The sequence below is a fragment of the Hipposideros armiger genome, unplaced genomic scaffold (genome assembly GCF_001890085.2).
Source record: "Hipposideros armiger isolate ML-2016 unplaced genomic scaffold, ASM189008v1 scaffold_76, whole genome shotgun sequence".
NCBI classification, from domain to species: Eukaryota; Metazoa; Chordata; class Mammalia; order Chiroptera; family Hipposideridae; genus Hipposideros; species Hipposideros armiger.
In genome coordinates this window covers 3,907,988-3,931,385 of record NW_017731426.1, presented here as the reverse complement: position 1 = coordinate 3,931,385, position 23,398 = coordinate 3,907,988, and the positions used below count along the sequence as shown (strand labels likewise).

At 36.5% G+C, this 23,398-nt stretch overlaps 1 protein-coding gene across 1 annotated transcript in view; it reads left to right on the top strand.

Annotated features, from left to right (window-relative positions):
• SLC15A5 (solute carrier family 15 member 5) overlaps positions 1–23,398 on the top strand; it is a 98,639-nt gene that overhangs the window by 46,802 nt on the left and 28,439 nt on the right. The window contains 4 exon segments of the mRNA XM_019643278.1: positions 1,155–1,163; positions 7,715–7,903; positions 15,710–15,772; positions 15,775–15,840. Of these exon segments, the coding sequence (XP_019498823.1) occupies positions 1,155–1,163; positions 7,715–7,903; positions 15,710–15,772; positions 15,775–15,840 (327 nt within the window).

The following is a 23,398-nucleotide window of genomic DNA, read 5'->3' as shown; positions in this document are numbered from 1 at the left end:
TAACATGACAAGTGAACATTTATTTTCATCCCAACAAAAGCTTTTCTCATACATTTCGTCAGGCAGTTATTCTAGAAATGCTTCTAATCATTACAGGCTCTAATTTCAAGAGCTAAGTTGGGTCAGGCAGAGGCAAACCTCAAGAGAATCTGGGTATGTTGTTTCTCCTGTAGAACTATAAATGTCTGTCGGTAGGTGCAGACAATTCTTCAGAGTGCATAGTTATAAGGCATAAAAGCAGCCCATGAAAATATGAGATCTACAAGCAATTACCCAACCTCTCTGTAGCCAAAGGATTTGCCTTCCTCCTTCATTAAGCCTTTAAAAACTGGTACTAACAAGTAGCTAAATTGATTGATTTGAGTACCACCTCCACTGTACTCTTGAGTATAAGTACTAATGAGCAAGTGATTCTCTTCCCACCCACTCTTAGTTCCTTGGTGAATCATCCCCGATGCTGTGGAGAAATCAGAGGAAAAACACCAAGTCCAAAGTACCCATTATAAATATATCTGATTAAAAAAAATTTTTTTAATGTGATAATGTTCAAAGACTAACTTACTTATGAAGAAATATAATTTTCTTTCTTCATATATTCTTCATATATCAAATGATTATAAAAGTCTTGGAAGAAATTTGGGACTATCCTGATTGCTAACCCCCGACCTAGAATTTAGATGACTAATAAGTAAATGGTATTGATCTATCATAGAACAATAGAGCTTAAAAGAAACTTAGAGGTTAACTTATTCACTACTTAATTTGTTGAAGGGGAGATGAGACTCAGAAAAATGAAGTGATTTTAGAGGGTATGGGTAGGTCACACAGTTAATAGTAGTGAAAGGAAAAGGAGAATCTACCTTCTGATTCTTAGTACCATGTTTGCTTCTCTAAACCTGGGGTCAGCAAATTACAGACTGCAGGCCAAACCTAGCCCACTGCCTTTTTTTGGATGCCCTGCAAAGTAAGGTTTTTACATTTTTATATGGATGAAAAAAATCTAAAAAACAAAAATTATTTTGTGGCTCATGAAAATTATATGAAATTCAAAATTTGGTGTCCATAAAGTTTTATTGGAACACAGATACTCTCATTTGTTTGTCATACTGTATCTACTTAGGCATGAAAACAGAAGACATGAGTAGTTGCAATAGCATGCATACGTGGAGGTATTTTCTATCTGGTCCTTTACGGAACAGTTTGCTGAGCCTTGCTCTAAATAATGCAGGAAAGTGGGCTGATTTAGCAAATCCAGCCTTCCTTCTGACTCGACAATCACTGCTGACACAAAAACATAAAACTATTACCCACATAGATGGTAATTAATGTTGTAAACCCATCTTAGAACGAACAAATTAATAATGAGTACAAAATTACCAAGTGAACCATAGCTAGCCTTGAATCTTCTGTGCAGATAACACAAATGACTGATTCTTTGTCTTCATACTGTAGTGACACTTGATATTTCTTTTGACTGAGCCTTCTCTGAAAAATGTCATATATTTTTAAATTTGACATAAACTACTGTAAATTCTGGTGAACTAATTGTTATGCGTCTTACCAAATCTAGATGCCCAGGTTATTGTAAAGAACAAAAATTAATACTTATCGATCACCTATATATGCCCTAGCTTCCAAAAGATGACTTCACAGTATCTAATTTAATCTCCACAGCAAGTCTACATGGCTCATACTATCAGCCTAAATCTTAGTCTCAGAGACATTAAATGATTTGCACTTGCTTGTGGTCACCCTGCTAGTATATGCAGAGCAGCCATCCCAGCTCAGGGCTGATATCAGTGCCCACACTTCACGATTGCCCACAATGCCTCTCTTGCAGCCGGGTTAAAACTCCCAATACAGACTACATAGGTTCCAAAATTATATGTAGTCATGTTTGCCAGAAACTTCAAAGGAAATGGTTAGAACGTACTTCTCAAGGGAGGCAGAGAAAAATTCCATTGGGATAGGCTGGAATTCAATTTTTGCCTCCAGATGAAATAATCACTGGTATAAAGGTAATCAAAGTACCAAGGATGCAATATCATAGAATTCCATATTTTAAATTTAATAGCCATTATTGACCTTCAGTTCCAAGACATACATTTAAAATATGTTGATATTAAGGCTGATGATGTTGCCATTTGACATTACTGGTCATTCAAAGGTGAAAATGAATCTCTATTGACAGCAATTATTTCTGAACACTCAGAGGCTTGTGTGAAAGAAAAGTATTTAAAATTTTAAAAGGGGATGATTTCAGAACTTGAGGCAAAAGCAGAAATGATTTCAAGCTTTCAAGACACTGGAGCCTTTTCTTAGATTAGGCAATATATTAATATTGCTTCACTAAAGATTAATAGTACATTTGCCACATTATTAAGTTAACAGGTTTCTGTGTCTGTGATTCATGCCGATAATAACTTTATTCCTATTAACAATAATTCTCATTTGAAATCAGTAACAGAAACTTCCAAGTTGTGCTGGGAGCCTTTCAGTCTTATAGTATTTCTGCTGCCAGCACTTTAAAAAAAAAAAACATCCTTCATTCTCCTCTGATTGGTACATGCTTAATTTTAGAAAGTTAAGCCTCTTAGCCCAGACCTGTTCAAATTTGGTCTCTAGACTGTTCATCAAGACATTCTCAGTCCTCATCTTACTAAAACCTTAAGTAAACTAATTGAAATAGCTAGGAAAGTCTCATAATAGAGCAGGTCTGCCTGCAATAATAAAGAGATGTCCCTATTACTTCTGTCCTAAGAGACACAAACCTTTTCCACTCACTGGTATGTCTGTTCCCTGGGCCTTCTCAGTCCCTGGGCCTCTTATTTTTGTCTGGAAATGGTGACTAAAAAGAGGCAGTAATGACTATAGATATGAGCCCATCTCCTGTCAACAATTATCCCAACATACTTCCATTTGACCTCAACACATTTCACAGAGGACACCAAAAAGCCACTGCTGTAATCATTGTTGGTCACTACCAATTTGGGCTGGATTTGATTCAGTGACTTAAAGGTGAAAGGCTACATATCCAATTACTAGGCCCCCCGCTTCCTCAATTAATCAAAGACTGACATAATAGGTCTCTTATGACTCTTAAAAAAAAGACCGCATCAAAATGATATAATCACTCTGTAACCATAAAAAGAAATATTAATAAATATTTTTTATTTAAATGTAAAATCTAAAACTCTATGGTATTTAAATGAACTTGGTTAGAATGCATTTTATCTAGAATTTTATAGGAAACTTGAACATAATCAAATAATGGCCAAACTAAACTTTGAGTTTCTATAGCAGCCTTCTTTAGAGAAACTCAAACATTTTCACATTTATTTTACCATTTATCTTGAAACTATGGTTTAGTGTCTATGCAATTTGTGGAAGGATTATCTGGTCAAAGGGTCCTATAAAAAACTGTAACAATCAAGATGGCACAACTGAACTGTTAACTACAAGGGGGTCTCTTATCTGTCATGTTATCAGGAAGCCCTAATGGAGTCAAAGAAAAGGAGGAATCTGAAAGATCATAAAATAAACAACAATGATGTTGCAAATCATTAGCAATAAGTGACTGCAAACATCTAAAGCAATAAAATGCTTCTGATGCTAAAGTGACAGCCACATAAACCCAGAGGTAACTACTGGAAAAGTCAAAAGCCAACTAATCCAATCTGAACTTTTCGTGACACTATCAACATGTATAAAGTCATTTGAAGAGTTCAAAGTTTAACTTTATGTCTGAAATTCACAGATAGTCAAAGCAGAGAATACATTTCCTTTCATCTCCACGTCAAAATAAGAAACCACCCTCTACATGACAAGTAAAGTGAAGATTATTTATATAACATTTTATATTAAAAAATACTACCAGTTCTTTGTGTCAAGGCTATAAAGGAGAGTTCAGGTTGTCTTATTCATTAATGTGTAAAAGTTAGAGACTTCTGAGGGATTCTAAAATTTTTACTTTGGTGTTTTGTCTCCTTTCTTCCCTTTTTAATAGGTTCCCATTCATCTTACCTTTTTCATTTTTCCTATCAGGGCAGGCACCACCTTGGGCTGGTCACCAGGAGGCCAGAACCCTTGTCAGAGCTTGTTCTTTTGAATTCAACCCTTTAGGTGCTTCGTAGTCACTTTTCTGCCCTTCATCCTTATAATCATCATCTTCCTGACTGACATCTTGGAAAACTGAAGAGCAATTCCTTTACTAACACATAACATTTCCAATTATTTGCAGGTTGTGCCTTCCTCGCATTTGGGGTGTTTGTTAATGCACTGAAAACATGCCGTCTGCAAACTGCCATCTTCATGGAGATGTGATAAGCTGGTTAGACCATGGTGTCTAACNCTCAGTTCAAACAGAGGAATACACCACTAATCAGAGATACAATGAAAGCAAACCACAAAACAAAACAAAACATGCCATTTTAATAGCAGGTGAGAAATATCTTCCACAAAAGCAGCAGATACATGTATGTGACAATAACATTATCGCTGACTATGTGAGAGAGGTTTCTGTTCTCACATGAGTAAATTTCCTATTCTGGAAATTTGCCAAAATCATGGATCCAAGAGCAATTTCTCAAGGACTCAATAGAATTTCACACTTATGGTTGTGTTACATATCAGAGACTCATGCATCAGACCACCCATAAAAATCCATAGTTTTCTCAGTGAGTAAATTTAGCCAATAACTGAAGAATCATAACATATCTATTTTTTAGTATGCGATTGTGCTTCAGTATGAAATGGAAAGTGCAACCTTAATGTTTGAATAAATTCTGACTTTCTTTTATTTCATTGTGGTCTAATTTGGAAAATTATTACATGATAAGATAATAAACTATAAGTACTTCAAGAATCTTATGGCCTTGTCTACAACCACACAGCCAATATTAAAACATACATTATTTATCTAAATATAATATCTCCTTTGGAACCATGTGCTTTATCTTGAAAATACAGGTCTGCTGGAGGTTTAAAATGTGTACATTCTGATAAACTGCACTCTGCTTTGGACGAGTTATGATCTCATAGAAGTTAAGAATAAAAATGGAGCAGATTAAATTTAGGTTGGAATCAAACTTTGTTTTGAATTTCAAAAAAGTCATTTTTCACTGGTACCAGAATGCAGTAACAAATAAAAAGCAAATGTAGTTACCTGGATTCTTCAGGCAAAATATGTGTTGCCCTAAAATGTCTGGATAAATGAGTTAAATATTTGTGCTATGCTTGAAATACTCTGGAGAACTGTCTTTCATTGGATTTTACTAGATCTGTTCTCAGAGTGCTCTATGCTAGAGTAGCACTTCTCAAAGTTTAACGTGCATAGGAATCTTCTAGGGACCGTGCTTAAATGCAGCTCTGATTCAGTCCTCCTAGGGTGGAGCCTGAGACTCTGCAGGGCTAGCAGGCTCCCATGTGGTACCCATGCTACTGGTCAGGGACTACATTGTCCCACGTGGTACCCACACTACTAGTCAGGGACTACACTTTGAGTATCAAGATCAGAGGAAGAGGCCAACAGATTGTTTGCTCACATTTCATGCCTATATACAGGCAGCTGTGGTCCAGGTAAAAATTCCACAATTTCTCTTCAGATTACCACCTTGTACCTCTAACTCAACTCAAAATCAAATTAATTTTCTCCATGTCTCCTATAGGTCTTATTTATATCATTGTCACTACCATCTTCCCAATCATGGACTCACAGTCAACATTGACATCTGCTTCCTCCTCGTTCCTTGCTTCAGATGCTTTGGTTTTATCAGTGGAATCCATTGCATCTTGCGTTTCTACTATCTGTATTTTCTGGGAGTGGGTGCCCTGATTGTAACTGAAGTCCCCATCATACTTTACCTGGATTATTTTTTAACTTCCTAACTCTCTTCCAACCTCCAATATCTCTCCCATTCTATCAACCAGCACATGGCTTTTAGGGTAATAATTTTAAATGACAATTCTAATCATTTCACTTGTGTCTAATATCTTCAATGATTCCATTATCTTCAGAGTAATTTCAAAATTCCTTAAAAATATATTAGATGCATCTTATGATCTGACCCCAATCTATCTTCTCCCCTGATTCCTAATAACTTGAGTTGCTCACCATTCTGAAAATTTGTCTGACACTTTGACAACTGTGTGCCTTTGCTCATGTGATTTGTGCTGCCTTCAGCTCTTCATATTGAAACCCTTTTCCTTTAAAGCACAAAACGATTTCTCTCACCTCTCCAACTAGAAATAAGTTCCTCTTACATTCCCCAATAGAGTATGAGCCTGCAATGACTGAGAACAGATATTTCTCATCTTATAGCCACAAACTGCACCTAACATACTGCTTGCAAATAGCAGGAATATATATATTAAATAGAATTGATGAGTCTATAATGTGACAAGTAATATAGATAAATACAATTATGGGCTGTGTTTGATCTTAAAGGTGGATAACAATGAAATTCGTGTTTTTCATATGAGCTGTTTACAAAACCAAAGTCTCTATTTCCCTATGAATTGGCCTTTATGGAACTTTAAAATAGTAATAAATAAATAAGCCCTCAAATTTTTTAACTGTTATTCAGATTTTCTCCTTTTTTACACCTTCCATTTCTTGGGGACTTGGTAAAGAGCAAGCTTTATGGATACATTCAAATGCTAAGATATAATAAAAAAATATACCTCCCAGTTTCTCTATCAACCAAAACAAACACTAAGCTATTTAAACATTAGATTGATTTTTCTGAGTTGAAAGCTTTACCTTATCTGAAATTTTATGCAAGTTAGCAAAATGTGACTATCTCTAAATTTCAAGTAAATTCCATCAAGCTAAAGTTTGCCTCTGCTCTAACGATGGGATTAAATCCAGTAATGTGAATGATAAATTGAGAAATGGAATGGTTGTGGTAGATATAAACTGTAACAAAGCTAACAAAATCCCCACTCATTTTCAACCAAAATTCCCTAGATAATTCCTTAAAAGTAAAAGGAAGAGAAGAACTAGCCCAGTATCTGAAAAATGGCTTCCATTTATATTCTTCACCTTGCTAATTCACCTTTAATATTTTTTTCCTAAACAAAAGTTTCTAGTCTTTAATGTTCTAATAGCTGCTTTACTTTTTCTGCAAAGATTAGAGAAATCTCAGACAACTGAAGACTGATAATGCTTAAGGGTCACTTCAAAACCATTTTAAAAATAATGATTAAAACCTTATAAAGGGATAATCTTATTTTAAATTTCTCCCATATTATTTTTGATTCTTATATATCTAAAGAAGTTATCAAGGATGACATATTCGAGGATAAAAGTTCAAACGTATTGCTTTATCTTTAATACTAATTGCTACTAATTGTTACCAGGAACCATTATAATAATACCAGTACATTATTTTATTTAAATCTCATAGCCAACTACAAAGGAAGCATCATTAACCCTTATATTAGAGTTGAGGAAAGTAATAATGAGGTTAAATAACCTGCCTGTGGCCATATAACCAGTCAGTCAGGAAACAGAGAGTCAATGCAGCCAACTGCCTACCAGAGACCAAGCAAAAGGCAGTCATGCAGCACAGTTAGATGGCACCTGAATGTCCCCAGGGCAAAAAATGTTGAGAAACATGCCCTAGAGTCAATGTGTAAGAAATACCATGGCCAATTACACTGATTTGGGGCTCTTTCCTTATTTTTTTTTTCTTTTTGCATTCTTTTCCTTCAGTTGCTGGAAATCTTTCTGCTGCATTGTCTGTGATGGTAGCTGGCTTCTTTGAAATATACAGGGAACACTTTCCTCCAGTGAAACAGCCTCTTTCAGGCAAAGTTCTCCTCATTTCCTTCAAGCCCTGTTTCCACCTGGTTCTTCAGTACATTTTACTTGGAGTGGCTGAAACACTGGTCAATTCAGCCTGTAAGTAACAACTGTGTCACTTCATGTTAGAACACACTGAGTTTCTATACAGAACACATCACTGCAAACGGGTGGCAATGTATTCACTCCCTGGAAATTTTCGACGTTTCAGAACAAGCCTATTTATTTATCACCCTCATTTAAAAAAAAATGTTTAATTTTTCTTCATCATTCTTCTACCACATACAGAATAATTATTAATTTTGAATGTAGATGGAATGAAAGACTTACTAACCTTGTTAAAGGCAAACCTTTAAAGACTAACCTTTAACCTTTGGTCAGATACACAAGGAGGAAAACATTCTGCTAAAACTTAGGAGAAAATTCCAATATATTCAGATGAAAACTCTCCTTTTCCCTTCTACCTTCCCTCTTCTCACTCCTAGATGAACTCACATACATACTCCTTCCAAAAATGACATTTTGTAAGGTACTTTGAGAGTCTATGAACATGCAAATGAAATGAAAACTTGAGGCAATGTTCCACATGACTCAGTGTCTTCAAATTAAATTACAATAAATTAAGTGTGATTACTAGTGTTTCATAAGGCACGTTCAAAATAACTTTATTAAATATCAAGGGTTTTCTGTATTGTCTAGATTACTGATATTAATTAAACTGGTCACTTTAAAATTCATCAAAATATTTCAGTGACATTGCAATGCATAAAATGTGAAAGGGTGTTTTAAACTGTAAAATCAAGAATTACTCTTCTGGGAGGCAGTACAACATAGTGGTTAATATCTATGGTTTTAACGTCAGACAGATCTAAGTTCAAACCCAGCTCTGCCACTGACTAGCTATGTGAACTTAGCAAAATAATTCTGCATTTCTGAGCCTTTCTCATCACCTATAAAATGGGGAAGGTTGTTGTAAGGACTAAATTAAATATTTTATGTAAAGGAAAAAGCAGAATGTCTAGTATATAGACAGCACAGCACTCAAGAATTAGCAGCTATAGTGTGTGTTGTTGTTATCATCATCATCATCATCATCATCATCATCATCGTCTTTCACATAAATTAACAGTGCCAGACTCTGACTCAGGGCTCAAGCAAAGCTCATAGCTCTTTCTACTAAACTTACCACAACTCAAACACCAGGAGACCTGGTAGTGTGAGCAGAATCATGACTTTCTCACATGAGTTACCCAGATTCCCTTTTTTCTCTTGTTTCTCACCCCAAAGACAACAGCAAGTCCTAGTCTTTACTCTGCAATATAATCTAAATCTGGCTATGTCTCACTGTCTCCTTTGATATCTGCCTAGTCTCTAGCCCAAATTCTATCAGAGCCTCCAAACTTGTCTCTATGCTTCCTCTCCTGCTCCACATATCCATTCTCTTCAAAACAGCTACCATGTTCTTCCTAATAAATAAGTCCTATCATTTCCCTGCTTAAGATTCCACAGTGGGATTTTGGAGATAAATTCCTTAAATGGTGAATAAGACTACACATAATTTGGACTCTGTGTACTACTCCAACTACATTTTATAACATGCTTCCCCTTGACCACTTCACTAGAAATTTGAGAAGGATAAATGCATTGAGATAGTAATCCAGGGACGACAAACCAGTGTCTTAGGCCAGGGAAGCAGCAGGATAGGTAGTGAGAAATGCTCTAAGTTTGTTTATATTTTGAAGATAAAACCAATAGCATGAGAGAGGGAGGGGGAGGGAATTAATGATGAAAATAAAGTTTATGACTTGAGCCACTGCAAGGACAGAGTTGCCATCTACAGAGTGATAAAAAGCTACAGATGAAGCAAGCTTTTGGGAGATGATCATGAGTTTAGTTCTGGATATTTTGAGAATGAGATGTCAAATAGAGATATTATAATAAGTAAGGATTGGATATCCAAGTCTGTAATTTGGTATTGAAGTAGGGGATAAATGCAAATTTGAGAGTCATAAGCATATCAGTGGTATTTAAAGCTAAGAGCTAGTCGAGATCACCAAGGGAGTTAAGGTTACATAGAGAGTCAGTGTAGAAAAAGAAGCAGGTTTAAGAACCGAGTCCTGAGGTACTCCATTATTATGACATTCCAGAGATGAGAGATTTGTAAAGGTGATAGAAAATAAGTGACCACTGAAAAAAAAAAAAGAAAACCAAGAGAGCAATATCTTAGAAGTCAAATGAAGAAAAGGCATCAAGGAAGAGAGAGCAATTAACTGTGTCAAACACTGCTGATAGATCAAACAAGATGAGGACTGAGAATTGACCATTGGATTAAGCAATTTGGGGGTTATTGATGATTTTGACAAGAGCTTTTCTATGTGGAGCTTGGCAATGCACAGAAGCCTGATTGGAATAAATTGAAGGGGTAATGGGAAAAGAATTGGGGACAATTCATTTGAAGAATTCTGCTGCAAAGGGGAACAAAGAAATGGAACAGTAGCTGACAAAGGAATGGGGTTAAGAGAGCTGTGTGTGTATGTTTGTGTCGTGTGTGTGTGTGTGTGTGTGTGTGTGTGTGGTTTTTAAGGAAGGAAACATAATGGCTTCATACAGTATATTGGTGGGCATAATTCAATAAAGGGGGAATTAATGGTATCAGGGAGCGGGGAAATGCTGGAGGGAGAGAAGCTGAGATATAACTTACAAGTCGAGAATTTGACTTTAGGTAGTTGCATGAGAGTTCATCAATGGCAACAGTTTGGGAGGCAGAGCATGTGGGCACAGAAGCTCATGGGTGCATAACTATGGTGTGAGAATCCTGTGGAAATTCTCTTCTAGCTCATTCAATTTTTTCAGTGAAGTAGGATGCTAGTCCATGAGCTGTGAGTGAGGATGAGGAGGACATACTGGGGGTTTGAGAAGTCAGGAGAGGTGTGAAGTTGTTGTCTAAGACATAGGAGAGTGAATGAACAAGGGAAATGTAGGGAGCATTAGAAGGTCATTTGAGGTTTGTGGGCAGGAATTTAAAATGAGTTGGTCAACGAGGTTATGGGTTTTTCTTCTGCCACATTAGGCTGTATGGACATAGGAGAAGAGATGGCAGACAGTGAATTGTTTTGCCAATCAAGTTCCAGAAAGCAAGAGATAGGCAAGGGAATGAGAGTATGTGAAAAAATATGATTAATAACAACTGACTATGAAACTTAACTTGGGTAAAAACAGGGGGGACGGGAAGAGCATGAAAGAGGTGAAAATAATGAAAGGAGCAATGGAGTGGAGGTCTTGGAGGAGTCCAAGCATTTGTGTGGTTGAGTATTGGAGAGCAAGCTGGGAAGACAGAAGGTGATAGTCAAAGAGGGGTGCACAAACTTGAGATTATGGTGTGATTACAATTATTCATCTAAAGCATGGGTTGGTAAACTTTTTCTGAAAAGTGTCAGATAGTAAATAGGTTTCCCACACCAGTCTGTTACAACTTCTTAACTCCGTCATTGTGGTGTATAAACAGCATAGACATATAATGAATGGATGTGGCTGTGTTCCAATAAAACTTTATTTATAAATAGGTGTGTCAGGCTGGACCTTACCTGACCGCAGTTTGTCAACCCCTGGTTTGGGGTACAAGGTCTGTGACCATGGCTATGAATGGTTAAGGTGGATTGGAGGACAGGACATTGGAGAGGAGGTCAAGGAAGTGAGAAACCAAGATTTGGCAGAATGGAAGGATGATCTATATGTGTGTTAAAATTACCAAGAATTAAGGCAGGAGTAGTACTAGAGGGTGTGACAATAAGAGAGGAACTGATGACTGAATAATAGAGGAAACTGGCCTAAAAACTGGCAGGTGACAGCACAAAAGAAGTATTAGGGCATGTAATCGGATAATACCAGATTCAAATCAGAAGCTTTTTAGACATGAGAAAGGAATTATGATCTGAAAGTGATAATCTGATAAAGTTCCATTTTCTGGGACTGTGGTATTTCTCCTCCACATGTTCAAAATAATTTCTTACCAAACATAATAAACACATTTTAACTGTTTAAGAGCAATTGGCATAATAGACATTTCCGGCAATGTGTCCCCAGTACCCGGTGCCTCAGGAAGGTGGTTATGGCCCCGCAGCTTGTAGATTCTGCAGACGCTGTGATGGGCATCTTTGCAAACACTAACCAGACTCTACCTGGAGGCACATTTCAGCTCTCCTTGGCAAGCAGATCTGCTTTCACATACACTTTGAATAGTTTTTTACTGCGTCTTTATAGTAAAATAAGAATTTTAGAGTAGTGGCAGAGTTGTTGATAATATCTATACTCTAAAGTGCTAAAAGGAGTATCATGAAGCCTAAAACATCAAGTTGATGATCACTAAAGTCGAAAAAGATCAGAATGTACAAGAAGATGCCTGAATATGGAGATCTGCGGACTTGAAACACTAAGTCCTATGAAAGGGAACCGGAGGCTTTCAAAACGGCTAACATGACACCAAAGAGAGATTAACCAGCAGGCAGAGGCTGGCAAAGTGTGTTCATGAATTATATACCACACCAGAAGTTCTAGCAAGAGAAAAGCACAGGATTAATAATTAACTAGCAGAGTAATAATGGGCTCATACGTTCTGCTTTTTCTCGGTGAAAGAAATCGGCCTACTTAGTCTTTCTGCCCATTGTTTGTCTCCTCATATTTATAGAGAGGGAAGTTCATAAGCCAAATCCTTTTTATAACTGTGAATCATTTCTTCTCAAAGCCTCTTCAGCACTTCCCTCACTTTCTCCTTTGGATCTTCCTGAAAAAACCTTGCAGCTTGGCTTCAGGCTCCTGCTGGCAATTTGCACTGCACAAGAAAGCGGGGGTACTGAGAGCCCCTTGCCACCAATATTTGAAGCCCTTCTCCACAGTATTCTATCTATCACATAAACAGTGCCTGTTTAGCACTGCCCTTAATATTGTGCATATCTTTGCTCTCTGCCCTCCCAGAGTTTAAAATCCAGGAAAGGTGTACTAATACCTTTTCCCACCCTCAGCCCCAGCGCTCAGTACATTTCCTAGGCTACACATAAGGACACCTTTGAATGTTTGTTGAAGGATAAGTAAAAACATGTGAAGGACACACAGAAAGCAAAGCGGAAATGTTGAATGCAGCAAGGAACATAAATATATTTACATTATTAAGTTGGTTTAAAAGTGTTGGGCAGATACATTTACTAGGGTAAAGTATGATGGTCAAACTAGAGTAAAATTTTCCTGAGAGGAAAGGAGGAGATAAGATCTCTTTCTTCTTACAGAGAAGGAAATTAAAGGTTTAATGTTTACAGTATGTCAGTTTTCTATCACCACTTTTCTTTTTTAAATGAGCTTCAATATATATTTATGATCTCTCGTAGAAAAATATGCAAAGTACAAAAGAGTAAAGAGAAGGAAAATTAAAAACCCAACAATTCAACCACTCAAAGCTAAAACTGTTTGTTATTTAATGTGTTTTCCTGCAACTTTTGACCTCGCATATACAAAAAAGAGATTAGTGTAATAAACTCCTGTGTACCCATGTTCCAGCTTCAACAATTTTCAACTCACAGCCAAACGTGTTTCATCTCTACCCTCATTTGCATACCCCGTTCCCCCTTGCTATATAATTTTGAAGCAAATCCCAGACATCATATTATAATAAATATCATAAATATTTTAGAAAGTATGCCTAAGATAGCCATGCATATTTTAATATAGTTATGTTAATATGGTATGTACAAAATCATATATACTTATTTTCATCTATTTTTGATATAAAAAATTGTTTTAAGTGAATTTTTTTCTTTCTTATTGAGGTATAATTGATATATAACATATTTTTTCAGGTCTACAACCTAGTGATTCAATATTTGTATACACTGCTAGATGATTACTACAGGAAGTCTAGTTACCATCCGTCACCATACAAAGTTACACATTTTGGTGGGGTTTTTGTGATGAGAACTTTTAAGATTTACTTTCTTGATGACTTTCAAATATGTACTACAAAAATACTGACTAGTCACCATGCTGTATATTACGCCTTCACCTGTTCCATCAGCTCTCCAGCAATCCCCTCCTCGACACCCCCAGCTCTGGCAACCAACATTTTGTTCTCTGTATCTATGAGTTTTGTTGTTTTTGATTTAGCATGTCAGTGAAATCATACACTGTTTGCCTTTCTCTGTTGGACTTATTTCACTTAACATAATACCCTCAAGGTGTCCATCTATATTGAAACAAATGGTAAAATTTCCTTTTTTATGGCTAACACACACACACACACACACACACACACTAAAAAAACAAAGAGACAAAAAAAAACCACTACATTTTCTTCTTTATCCACTGATGGACACTTACGTTGTTTCCATATACATATATCTTTTCAAGTTAGTGTTTTCATTTTCTTCATATTAAACACCCAGAAGTAGAATTGCTGGGTCATAACGTAGTTCTATTTTTACTTTTTTGAGGAACCTCCATACTGTTTTCCATGGTGGGTGCACCAATTTACATTCCCACCAACAGTGAACTAGAGTTCTCTTTCATCCACATCCTTCCCAGTACTTGTTATTTCTTATCTTTTTGACAACAGCTAATCTAACAGGTGTGAGGTGATTTCTCACTGTGGTTTTGATTTGCATTTCCCTGATGATTACTGACATTAAGCATCTTTTCATGTACCTGTTGGTCATCTATGTCTTCTTTAAAATGTCTGTTCAGATCCTCTGCCCATTTTTTAACAGGGTTGTTTGGGATTTTTTTGCTATTGAGATGTATGAGTTCTTTATATATTTTGGTATTTAACCCTTTATCAGCTATATGATTTGCAAATATCATCTTCCATTCAGTAGGTTGCCTTTTCAATTTGTTGATGATTTTCTTTGCTGTGCAGAAGCTTTTTAGTTTGATGTAATGCCACTTGTTAATTTTTTGCTTTTGTTGCCCTTGCTTTTGGGGTTAGATCCCAAAAATAACTGGCAAGACCAATTTTAAGTGAAATTAAAATAAAATCTCCTTCATAATTTTCTTTTAACCTCTTGGCACTATCATCACTATCACCTTGACAATGACTTGGGAGGGAAAAGGTAACCAATTTGGACACCCAATATGCAAGGTGTAGTCTGTCTTTAGGAACCCTCTCCTTAAATGGGATGATTTACATGCACATAAAGGGCTTTGCACAGTGCATTGCTCAAGTTAGAGCTATTTATTTTGGTAAGATTAATATTGTTAAAAAAATTAACTTATTTAGTTCCTACAAGTCAGCATCATAATAAGCACTTTACATATATTATAGAAAGTAAGAATCACAGTGCTTCTGCAAGTGAGTAGTGATGATTCCCATTTTATAGAGGACATTGAGGCTTGAAAAGTTTAAATAACCTACCTAAATTCAGAGAGGTGGTAAATGGTTGATCTGGGATTTTTTCACAGTCTTATCTAACTTCAGAGCCCATGCTCTTAATTTCCATGCTAATTTTATGTGAAAAATTCAAGTTTCCCATAGAACACCTAATGGTTTTCAGACTTTATTGATAGACTGTCATGATATCATCTAAGACAAGCCTCACTTCAATTCAATTTTCATAAGAAATATTCAAGTTGGGGTGAAATCTGGGTGAATATATTGGGACACTCAATTACTAAGTGATCAAAATTACCAAGTGATCAAAATTTTCTAGTAACTGTACAAGGATATATATTTGCCATTCCTTGTAGCTGTCTATAAATTCTAAGATCATAATATATCTTACTGTAGTAATTTTAACAAAGCCCAGCCCAAATTTTAACTGTATCAGCAAACTTTCTTTGAGATATTATCAACACTAACTTGAACAGTATCTGTGAAAGTATGTTAGAGAGAATGTTCTAAATTCTGATCTTCTCTTTTTCTCTCAGTCTCTGTAATATCATACAGATTTGTTCCAAGTACCATGAGAGGAAACTTTATGAGTCTTTTGACACGTTCAATGGATTTGGCTGTTTCACTGGGGCACTGCTGGTGGAGTTGGTATATCTCATCTCTGAAGGTAAAAATAGGTTTACGGTATGCTTACATATATTGATTTGATGACTAGAGAATTGGGAGGCAAAAACCTTAAAAAGAGGGGCTTTGCCAGTGTACTCTTTTTTTTTAATTGATCCACTTTTGCAATTAAGATAGAATTAAGATAGGAAATAGACTCTGCTGTATTCATTAATTTCTGGGAATTGTTTTTCTTTTGATAGGAGGAGGTAATTACAGAATGTCACTACTTAGGAGACCCCGTCTGCTGTCTTTCTTTAGTGTGTTTTTAAACAAACTGGTCATTATATTCGTATTAGGTCTTTCAGTGAGGCCATATTCAATAATGCCTCATAGCTAGCATAGATAATCCTCAGAAAAGTAAGTCCTGTGTAAATATGGGAGACTGGGGTATCTGGATGATCTTTTTTCCTCGTGATTCGCCAGAAATCTTGTCTATACAACCAAAGAGAAACTGTGTGTTGAATAACAGATGATCTTGGAAACTTTTCCCCGTAGATATTTTGGTCGGGAGATGCAACCAAACTAAAAAATTCACATGCTAACATAAAAAGTACTACTCTTATATGTGTTGGTAGGAAAATCAAACAGGATAACAATAATGATTAGCTGTCACAGTGAAATGTCTTTGGCTGTATTTTAAATCTACAGACTTTTTCCCTTCTTTGTTTTAAGATGATAATATAGTTTAAAACTTCTTTAAGTTTGCTTCTGCTTATTTTATGGAGAATACCACAAACTTATTCTTCTCCACTTTCAAAAATACTTATAGTTGTGCACTTGAAATAATGTAAAGAAAGTGTTGGTTTATATTCTCTTGTAACTGACAAATTTAATTTGTTGACTTACAAACTACAGAAAAAATAAACTTTTATGAATGAGAAATGCTTTTTAACAGTAGATCTCCATTCAAAAAAAAGATATCCAGGATGCAGTCTGTTCCAGGTGATATGGACACTGAGGGTACCATGGCAAGCAGAATAACATTTCTAACCAGTGATAAAATTTCTAGGGTTGTAGGAAAGCAATAAAGTTAAGAGTGATAAATACAATGATAAGTATAATAGAGTTTTAGGGAATAAATCTACAACCCATGATTGATTATTAACAAGATCAAACCCTGCCTTTTTCCTACTTAACTGAGCAAGTGAAGCAAAAACATGGATTAGATACTTACTATATGCCAGGCTCACTGAGTTAAGTGAGATGCAGTGCCAATTCTCAAAGGGCTCCAATCCCAGCCATTATAACTGACTGTGCGTGGCAAGTTGTTGGCTTCTCTGGTTGATTAGATTCTTTATGTATAAACAAGGAACAAAGCATTGGGATAAGCGTTTTATAAGATAGCCTGGAAAAGTCTTACCTGTATTTCTCCCTAAAACACCTTAGGAGTTAAACATGTTTCTTTTCTTCTCATTACTCAATGAAAATGTTCTGAAGATTTGTCAAAAACATAAAGTTCTACAACCGAACCACATTTGACATATTCTGAGGAGCTGCAAAGTCACATATGACTACCAGTTTATGTTTCAAACTTTTCATTTGCATGCTTAAAGCAACTTCCAGAGTTATGCCAAACCTCCCTGAATAAGTTCTCTACACGGCTGTCCTCACTTTAGACATCAGCCACAAGTTCGGATGTCCCAGGATTGTCATCATTTTTGATAAGCTGACCTTAAATTTGGAGGTCCCCCGCAGACTCCTTCAGGTTTTATAATTTGTTAGAATGCCCCACAGAACTCAGAAAAGCATACTTATGATTACAGCTTTCTGATAGCAAAAGAATACAAAATGAGCTGAAGGGAGAGGCACCTAGACCAAGGTCTGGGAAGGTTCCAAAAGTAAAACTTCCGTCATCTTCCAGGATGCAGTTCCTGACTGGCACATCAGTGTGTGACAGTATGCAGAGTATGGCCAATGGGGAAACTCATCTGAGGGTGAGGGTTTTTACTGAGGCTTTATTATGTGGGCAGAATTGATTAAATCATTGGCTCTTTGGTTGAACTTCATCCCCAGCATCTCTTCCCGCTCCAGAAATTGAGCTGATATCAAGAGTCTCAAAGCCCCAATCCTCTAATCACATGGTTTGTCTTCCTGGCTGGCCAGCCCCCATTCTGAGTCTTCTCTTTAACATAAACCATCAGGTGGGGCTTGAGAAGGCTCTCCATGAGTAACAAAGATATTCTGATCAGGAAATTCAAAGGGCTTAGAATTTACCTCCCAGGAACTAGGGACTAAGCCAAGCAAATTCTTTATTATACACAACTGTTTCACTGAAAACCTAAATTTTTATTGAGAATTTGCATAGTATTGTAGGAGCTGTTACACACATTACTGCACTTACTACAAAAGTCTTATAAAGGTGATAGGATCCTTGTTTTTTAAATGTAACAAATAAGGCAGAAAAAAGTAAGTGAAGGGTTCCAGTCATCGCAAGTACTATCTGACCTCTCAGTGTTCCGAAACCCATCTCAGCATTGATTTCAACACACAAACAGCTCTTAGGAGTCACCCAATGTAATGGCTTTTTAATAACATTTGATATTTCTGCAATACGACTTCCTTGGATGGGGGTCTGCATATAAGATGTTATTAATAATATTCTAGATAAAGTAAAATATGGATAAACAAATTTTATATAATTCTGGCAGAGTTTGTTGCCCATAAAAGAAGGTTTACTAAGGACAAATGATGAGGACATCTTAGCAAAATGAGATGTGCAGTGGGGCAGTCTCTAACCTTGTATTCAAGAGAGTACCATATAAAGTAGCACTAATTAATTTAATTTACTTCTTCTTGTAAGGTTTATTTTTCTTTTTATAACAATACTGTGTTATATCAAATCATATCCCAATAAGCTAGAATCCTACAATTGGATGTTACCTTAAAGGTTATATAGTCTAACATTGTACCAAAAATAAGCAGATGTCCTAGCATCTCCTAGTACCTAGAAAAGTACTCTACTTTGAAATATGACCTGAATCTGCCCATCTGTTGAGAAGGATGTTCCACAGAATAAGTTGAATGTTCTCTCCACACAGCAACTCTTCAAACATTTGATAAATATTCAGAGAAATAATGTGGCTCAGTGTTAAGAGAGTAGGTTCTGGAGTTGAATCCAGGTAGTCTAGCTATATGTCCTCAGTTCCCATACCAATAATGACAGTAAATAATTCATGTTGTTCTGAGGGTTAACTAATTAATACATGTGGTGAGTGCTCAATAAAGATAACTATTATAATCCCCTTCTATTTTATCAACAAACCACCCTGACTTTTTCACATTGCTTGATTACCTGACTTTTTACTCTAAACGCCCCCTCCATCCATTAAACAAGCAACGATTTGTCATCGTCTTTCTTAAAATATGGTTTCCAAAATCAAACACAACATTCAAGGTGGGCACAACCAGGATATGTTTATCAACCTGGTCTCTCGGTCTCTTGGTCTCTCTCTCTTAGTCTCTCTCTCTCTCTCTCTCTCTCTCTCTCTCTCTCTCTCTCTCTCTCTCTCTATCTCTCTCTTATTTCTATCTCTATCTCTCTCTATCTCTGAATTCCAACAGGGATTGTGTTAACTTTTTCAGTAGTTGCATGATGCTTATGGTCAATTAAAACCTGCAGCTGTTTCTAGTTTTAGCTGCTGCTCTCCATTTAGATCCACTAATTTTATCATAGTTTTTTTCTAATTAAATGCAGGAATTTATCTTAACCTTAATAAATGTAAGCCCATCATTCTAAATAACACATTTTTAAATCCTGATTCTGTCATCCATTGAATCTTCACTGGTTTACTAGCTTTGTGTCATCCACACATTTAGTAAGCAAGTATCTACAATTCTTCCAGTTAATTGATAAGTTGTCGAATTGGACAGGACCAAAAATAGAGACTATAGAAAATTCCTGAAGACCTCACTGCAAGTTAATGACAATCAACTAATCCTTCCCTTTTAGATTTAATCAGCTCCCACCTCTCTTAATAACTATCATTCAGCCCACACACTTATCCATCATTCCCTGAAAGACTTCACAGGACACGCTGTCATATGTTTTTCTCGGAAGAGGATATGGCTATGTTTATGACAGTCCCTGTAGCTATCAGTATAGCATTCATCAAGAAAGAAAATGATGTTCATTTAGATGATTTGGTTCTAGTGAACCTATACTGACTTATAGTGACTAATTAGGGCCCTTGAAAGAAAGGGATCTTTTGACCTTATGCCTGACTTTGGGTAAGTCATCATCTCTCTAAGCCTGTTTTCTCTTATTTATGAAAGGAAATGCTGCACTTCACTTTTCTCAGAGATGATAAGAAGATAAAATTAAAGCACCTGAAAATGTTAATGTCAGAGAGGGATTATTTTAAATACAAAATTAAGTCATATATTACAGTGGCCCATTTGATTCAAAACAAGATCAGCCTATCCAGTCAAACAACCAGACCATTTTTGTTTGTTTGTTTGACAGAGCCGACCATAATGAAACCAACACTATTACCATGTGCTGTAGGCATGCCCATGCCTCCACATTCCATTTAGCATATAGGATATTTTAAACCTTCAAGAATTTGTGTCAGTTGAGCATGTGTGTATGTGAGTGTGTGTGTGAGTGTTAGTGTATGATTGGAAAAGATAATCAGCTATCACAGCCTCCCAGTCTACAGGCTGCATTAGTCATTTTTAGCACCATGATGGAGAATGGTGTGAATGCGGTAAATTCAAAAGATTTCTCAAAACTTGACTGTGCAGACAGATAACTGTTAGAGTGACATTTTCAGTACAAGTGAGAAAACTGATCCTTCTGGGATCTCTAACTCTGAGTGCTTTAAAGGAGAAGATACAAGACTAAACCCATCCTCCTACACTAATCATTTCAGGAATAGTTTATCTAAAAGTAGCAATGCTAATATAAGGGAGTGAAGAAGTCAGTCAAACTGCTTATGTCAACTATATCCCATTAGCAGCCAGATCATTTTCTCACACTCATGAGTTCGAAGTTAACTTTTGATAAAAATAACAAAACAGCATTCATGAAAAATAACATCTTAGTTATGGATGTGCCAGTGATTGAAAGATCCAAAGCAAAATGTCTAAGAGAAAAAGGATAATTGGACAGAATCAAGAGGTCAAGGTATACATCTTCTTTCCCTCCTCGTCCTTCCTCCTCAGAATTCAGGAAAGGAACAAAGAATGTAGTTGTTTAATTCCCATGAAGATCATTCTAAATTAAAAATGTGATCTTTTAAAATTCTCATTTAAATATCTATGATTAGTGAGGCCACTGACAGCCATGTCAGCATGAATCATTTAGTCAGTCTTGAAACAGGAATTTGCAGTTGCTGTAAACTTGAAAGAAGAAAATATTTATGCATCTGGAAAGGTATTCATCTGAATTTCACAGGCCCATGCTTATTTTTCAAGAGATGTGTTACTGCAAATTCAGATCAAAGCCACATGTCCAACTTTGCATGAGTTTCGAGATGACAGAATTTTAAACCCAGAAAAGAAAAAAAAGTGGTCTGTTACCCATAATCTATCTTTAGCCAGCTGATACTCTACTGTCTGTGAACTGGTTTAGTGCAAGAGTTTATGTGGCTAACTAGGCAGGTCCCAAACAGTTTCCACAGGCAAACCCTGATTACTATCCTCAGTAAGAATTAGACGCAGAGTACTTCTTGCACAATGAAGTTATGTATTTCAGAAAGAATTACTTCTACACACTCAACCTTTGGCTCCACAGAAACCCTTAGACCTGCTCAAAGGCCTTCAGGTTCTTAGCAGTATCAGAGCAAAGCCCAAATTACCCTTTAGACTGTGGAAAGCAACTGTCTGTTGCTGTTGGCTCACAAGAGATAGAAAGGGCAGAACTTTGAGACAAACCTGAGTTTAAATTCAACTCAGCTCTTAACGAGCTGTGACATCTTGGGGACATTACTTAACTTTTCTGAGTTGCAGTTTCTCCTTCTCCAAAATGGTGTCACTAATAACTTAACTCTCAAGAATTCTATGAGGACAAGAGGAAATCAGTGTAAAGCATCAGATAAATAAAGGTGCACACAAATGATTTTTGCTGTTGTTGTATTGTAATTTGTATGGGATCTCAACATTTTCCAGGTGGGTTCAGATTAGCAGAGATAGGATGCTCTGGTAAGGCAATTTAATAATTCTTCAGAAAAGAAGTGCGTCCCATAAATGCAGAGCTCAGACATCCTGTTCCATTTCAATTCCAGGTCTAGATTGGATTGAAATGACATAAAGCAGTGTTCTGAGATTCTTCTTGGCCTCATGGACCCATGTCATTAGTGGAGCATCCTTTCCATGGCAAACTAGTAAGCCTAGATAGGGTTAGGTACACATCCACGTTCACACTAAGAGTGCCTGAAGTTGGGACTGAAGTTGACACTAGGAGGATGAGCGGTATTTGGCTTGGTGAGTACAGGAGTAAGTATTTCTGACAGGGAACACATACACCAAGGCCTGGAAATAGAAAATCACTAGGTGCATCGGGGGAACTCAGGGAAGACCAATCGGTAACCTGAAAATATTCTGCAATTTTCTGAAGAGAGAATCTGAGGGGAGAATCACATGAAGTCAGTTTGAGGAGTTAGAAGCAAAATCATGTAGGATCATTGGCTTACAGGGATTTATTTAACTTGAGTGTAATGAGACACCATGAAGACATCAGGCAGGTGACATGATCTATTTGTATTTTACAATCACTGTGGATGCAGTATAAGTTGGAATGGAAGAGAATGATTAGGGGGAAGCAGGAAAAGTATAGCTGACGTAATCCAGGCAAGTCCAGATAGTGATGAACTAGAGCAAGAGGCAGATGGAGAGAAATGAATGGATATAAGCTTGATTTTAAAGATAGAATCAATAGTGCTCAGTGATGGTTTTGATAGAGTCAGGAGGCATTAGGATGCAAGAGAGAGGAGTGGTATCAAGGAGGCATCCTAGATTCTGCCAAGAGCAACTGGGTGTGCAAAGATTCCATTTTCTAAATGGAGAACACCAGAAGTCAAATAAATTTTAAAACTTGTCACCTATTCATTTTTTACACATTAAGTTTGACATACCTGCAAGACATCCAAATAGAAATATCTGGAGCTCAGACAAAAGATCTGGGTTAGATATATAAATATGAGACTCTCTGGCACAAAAATAGCATTTGAACCCATGGACATGAATGAAATTACCTAGTGTGAACATTAGGAATAAGGAGAAAAAGAAGCGCAGGACCTAGACCTGAAAAGCCTCAATATTAGAGGTTAGATGGATGAAAAATGGCCTGCAAGTAAAGTAGCAGCCAGAGATGTGAGGAAAAAACATTTACATCTACATATGTGCACGCATGTGCCCTGAAGATAAGAAAGAGGGTTATTTCAAGCAAGAAATGGTAAACTGTGTTAAATGCTACTGTGAAATCAAGTAGAATGAAGAATGGAAAGTATTCATAGATTTAGCAACATTATGATCACTGATAACATTAGCAAGAGTCATTTCAGTGGTGAGAAGGGAATGAACACCAGGTTGGAGTAGGGTAAAGAACACCTAGTAAGTGA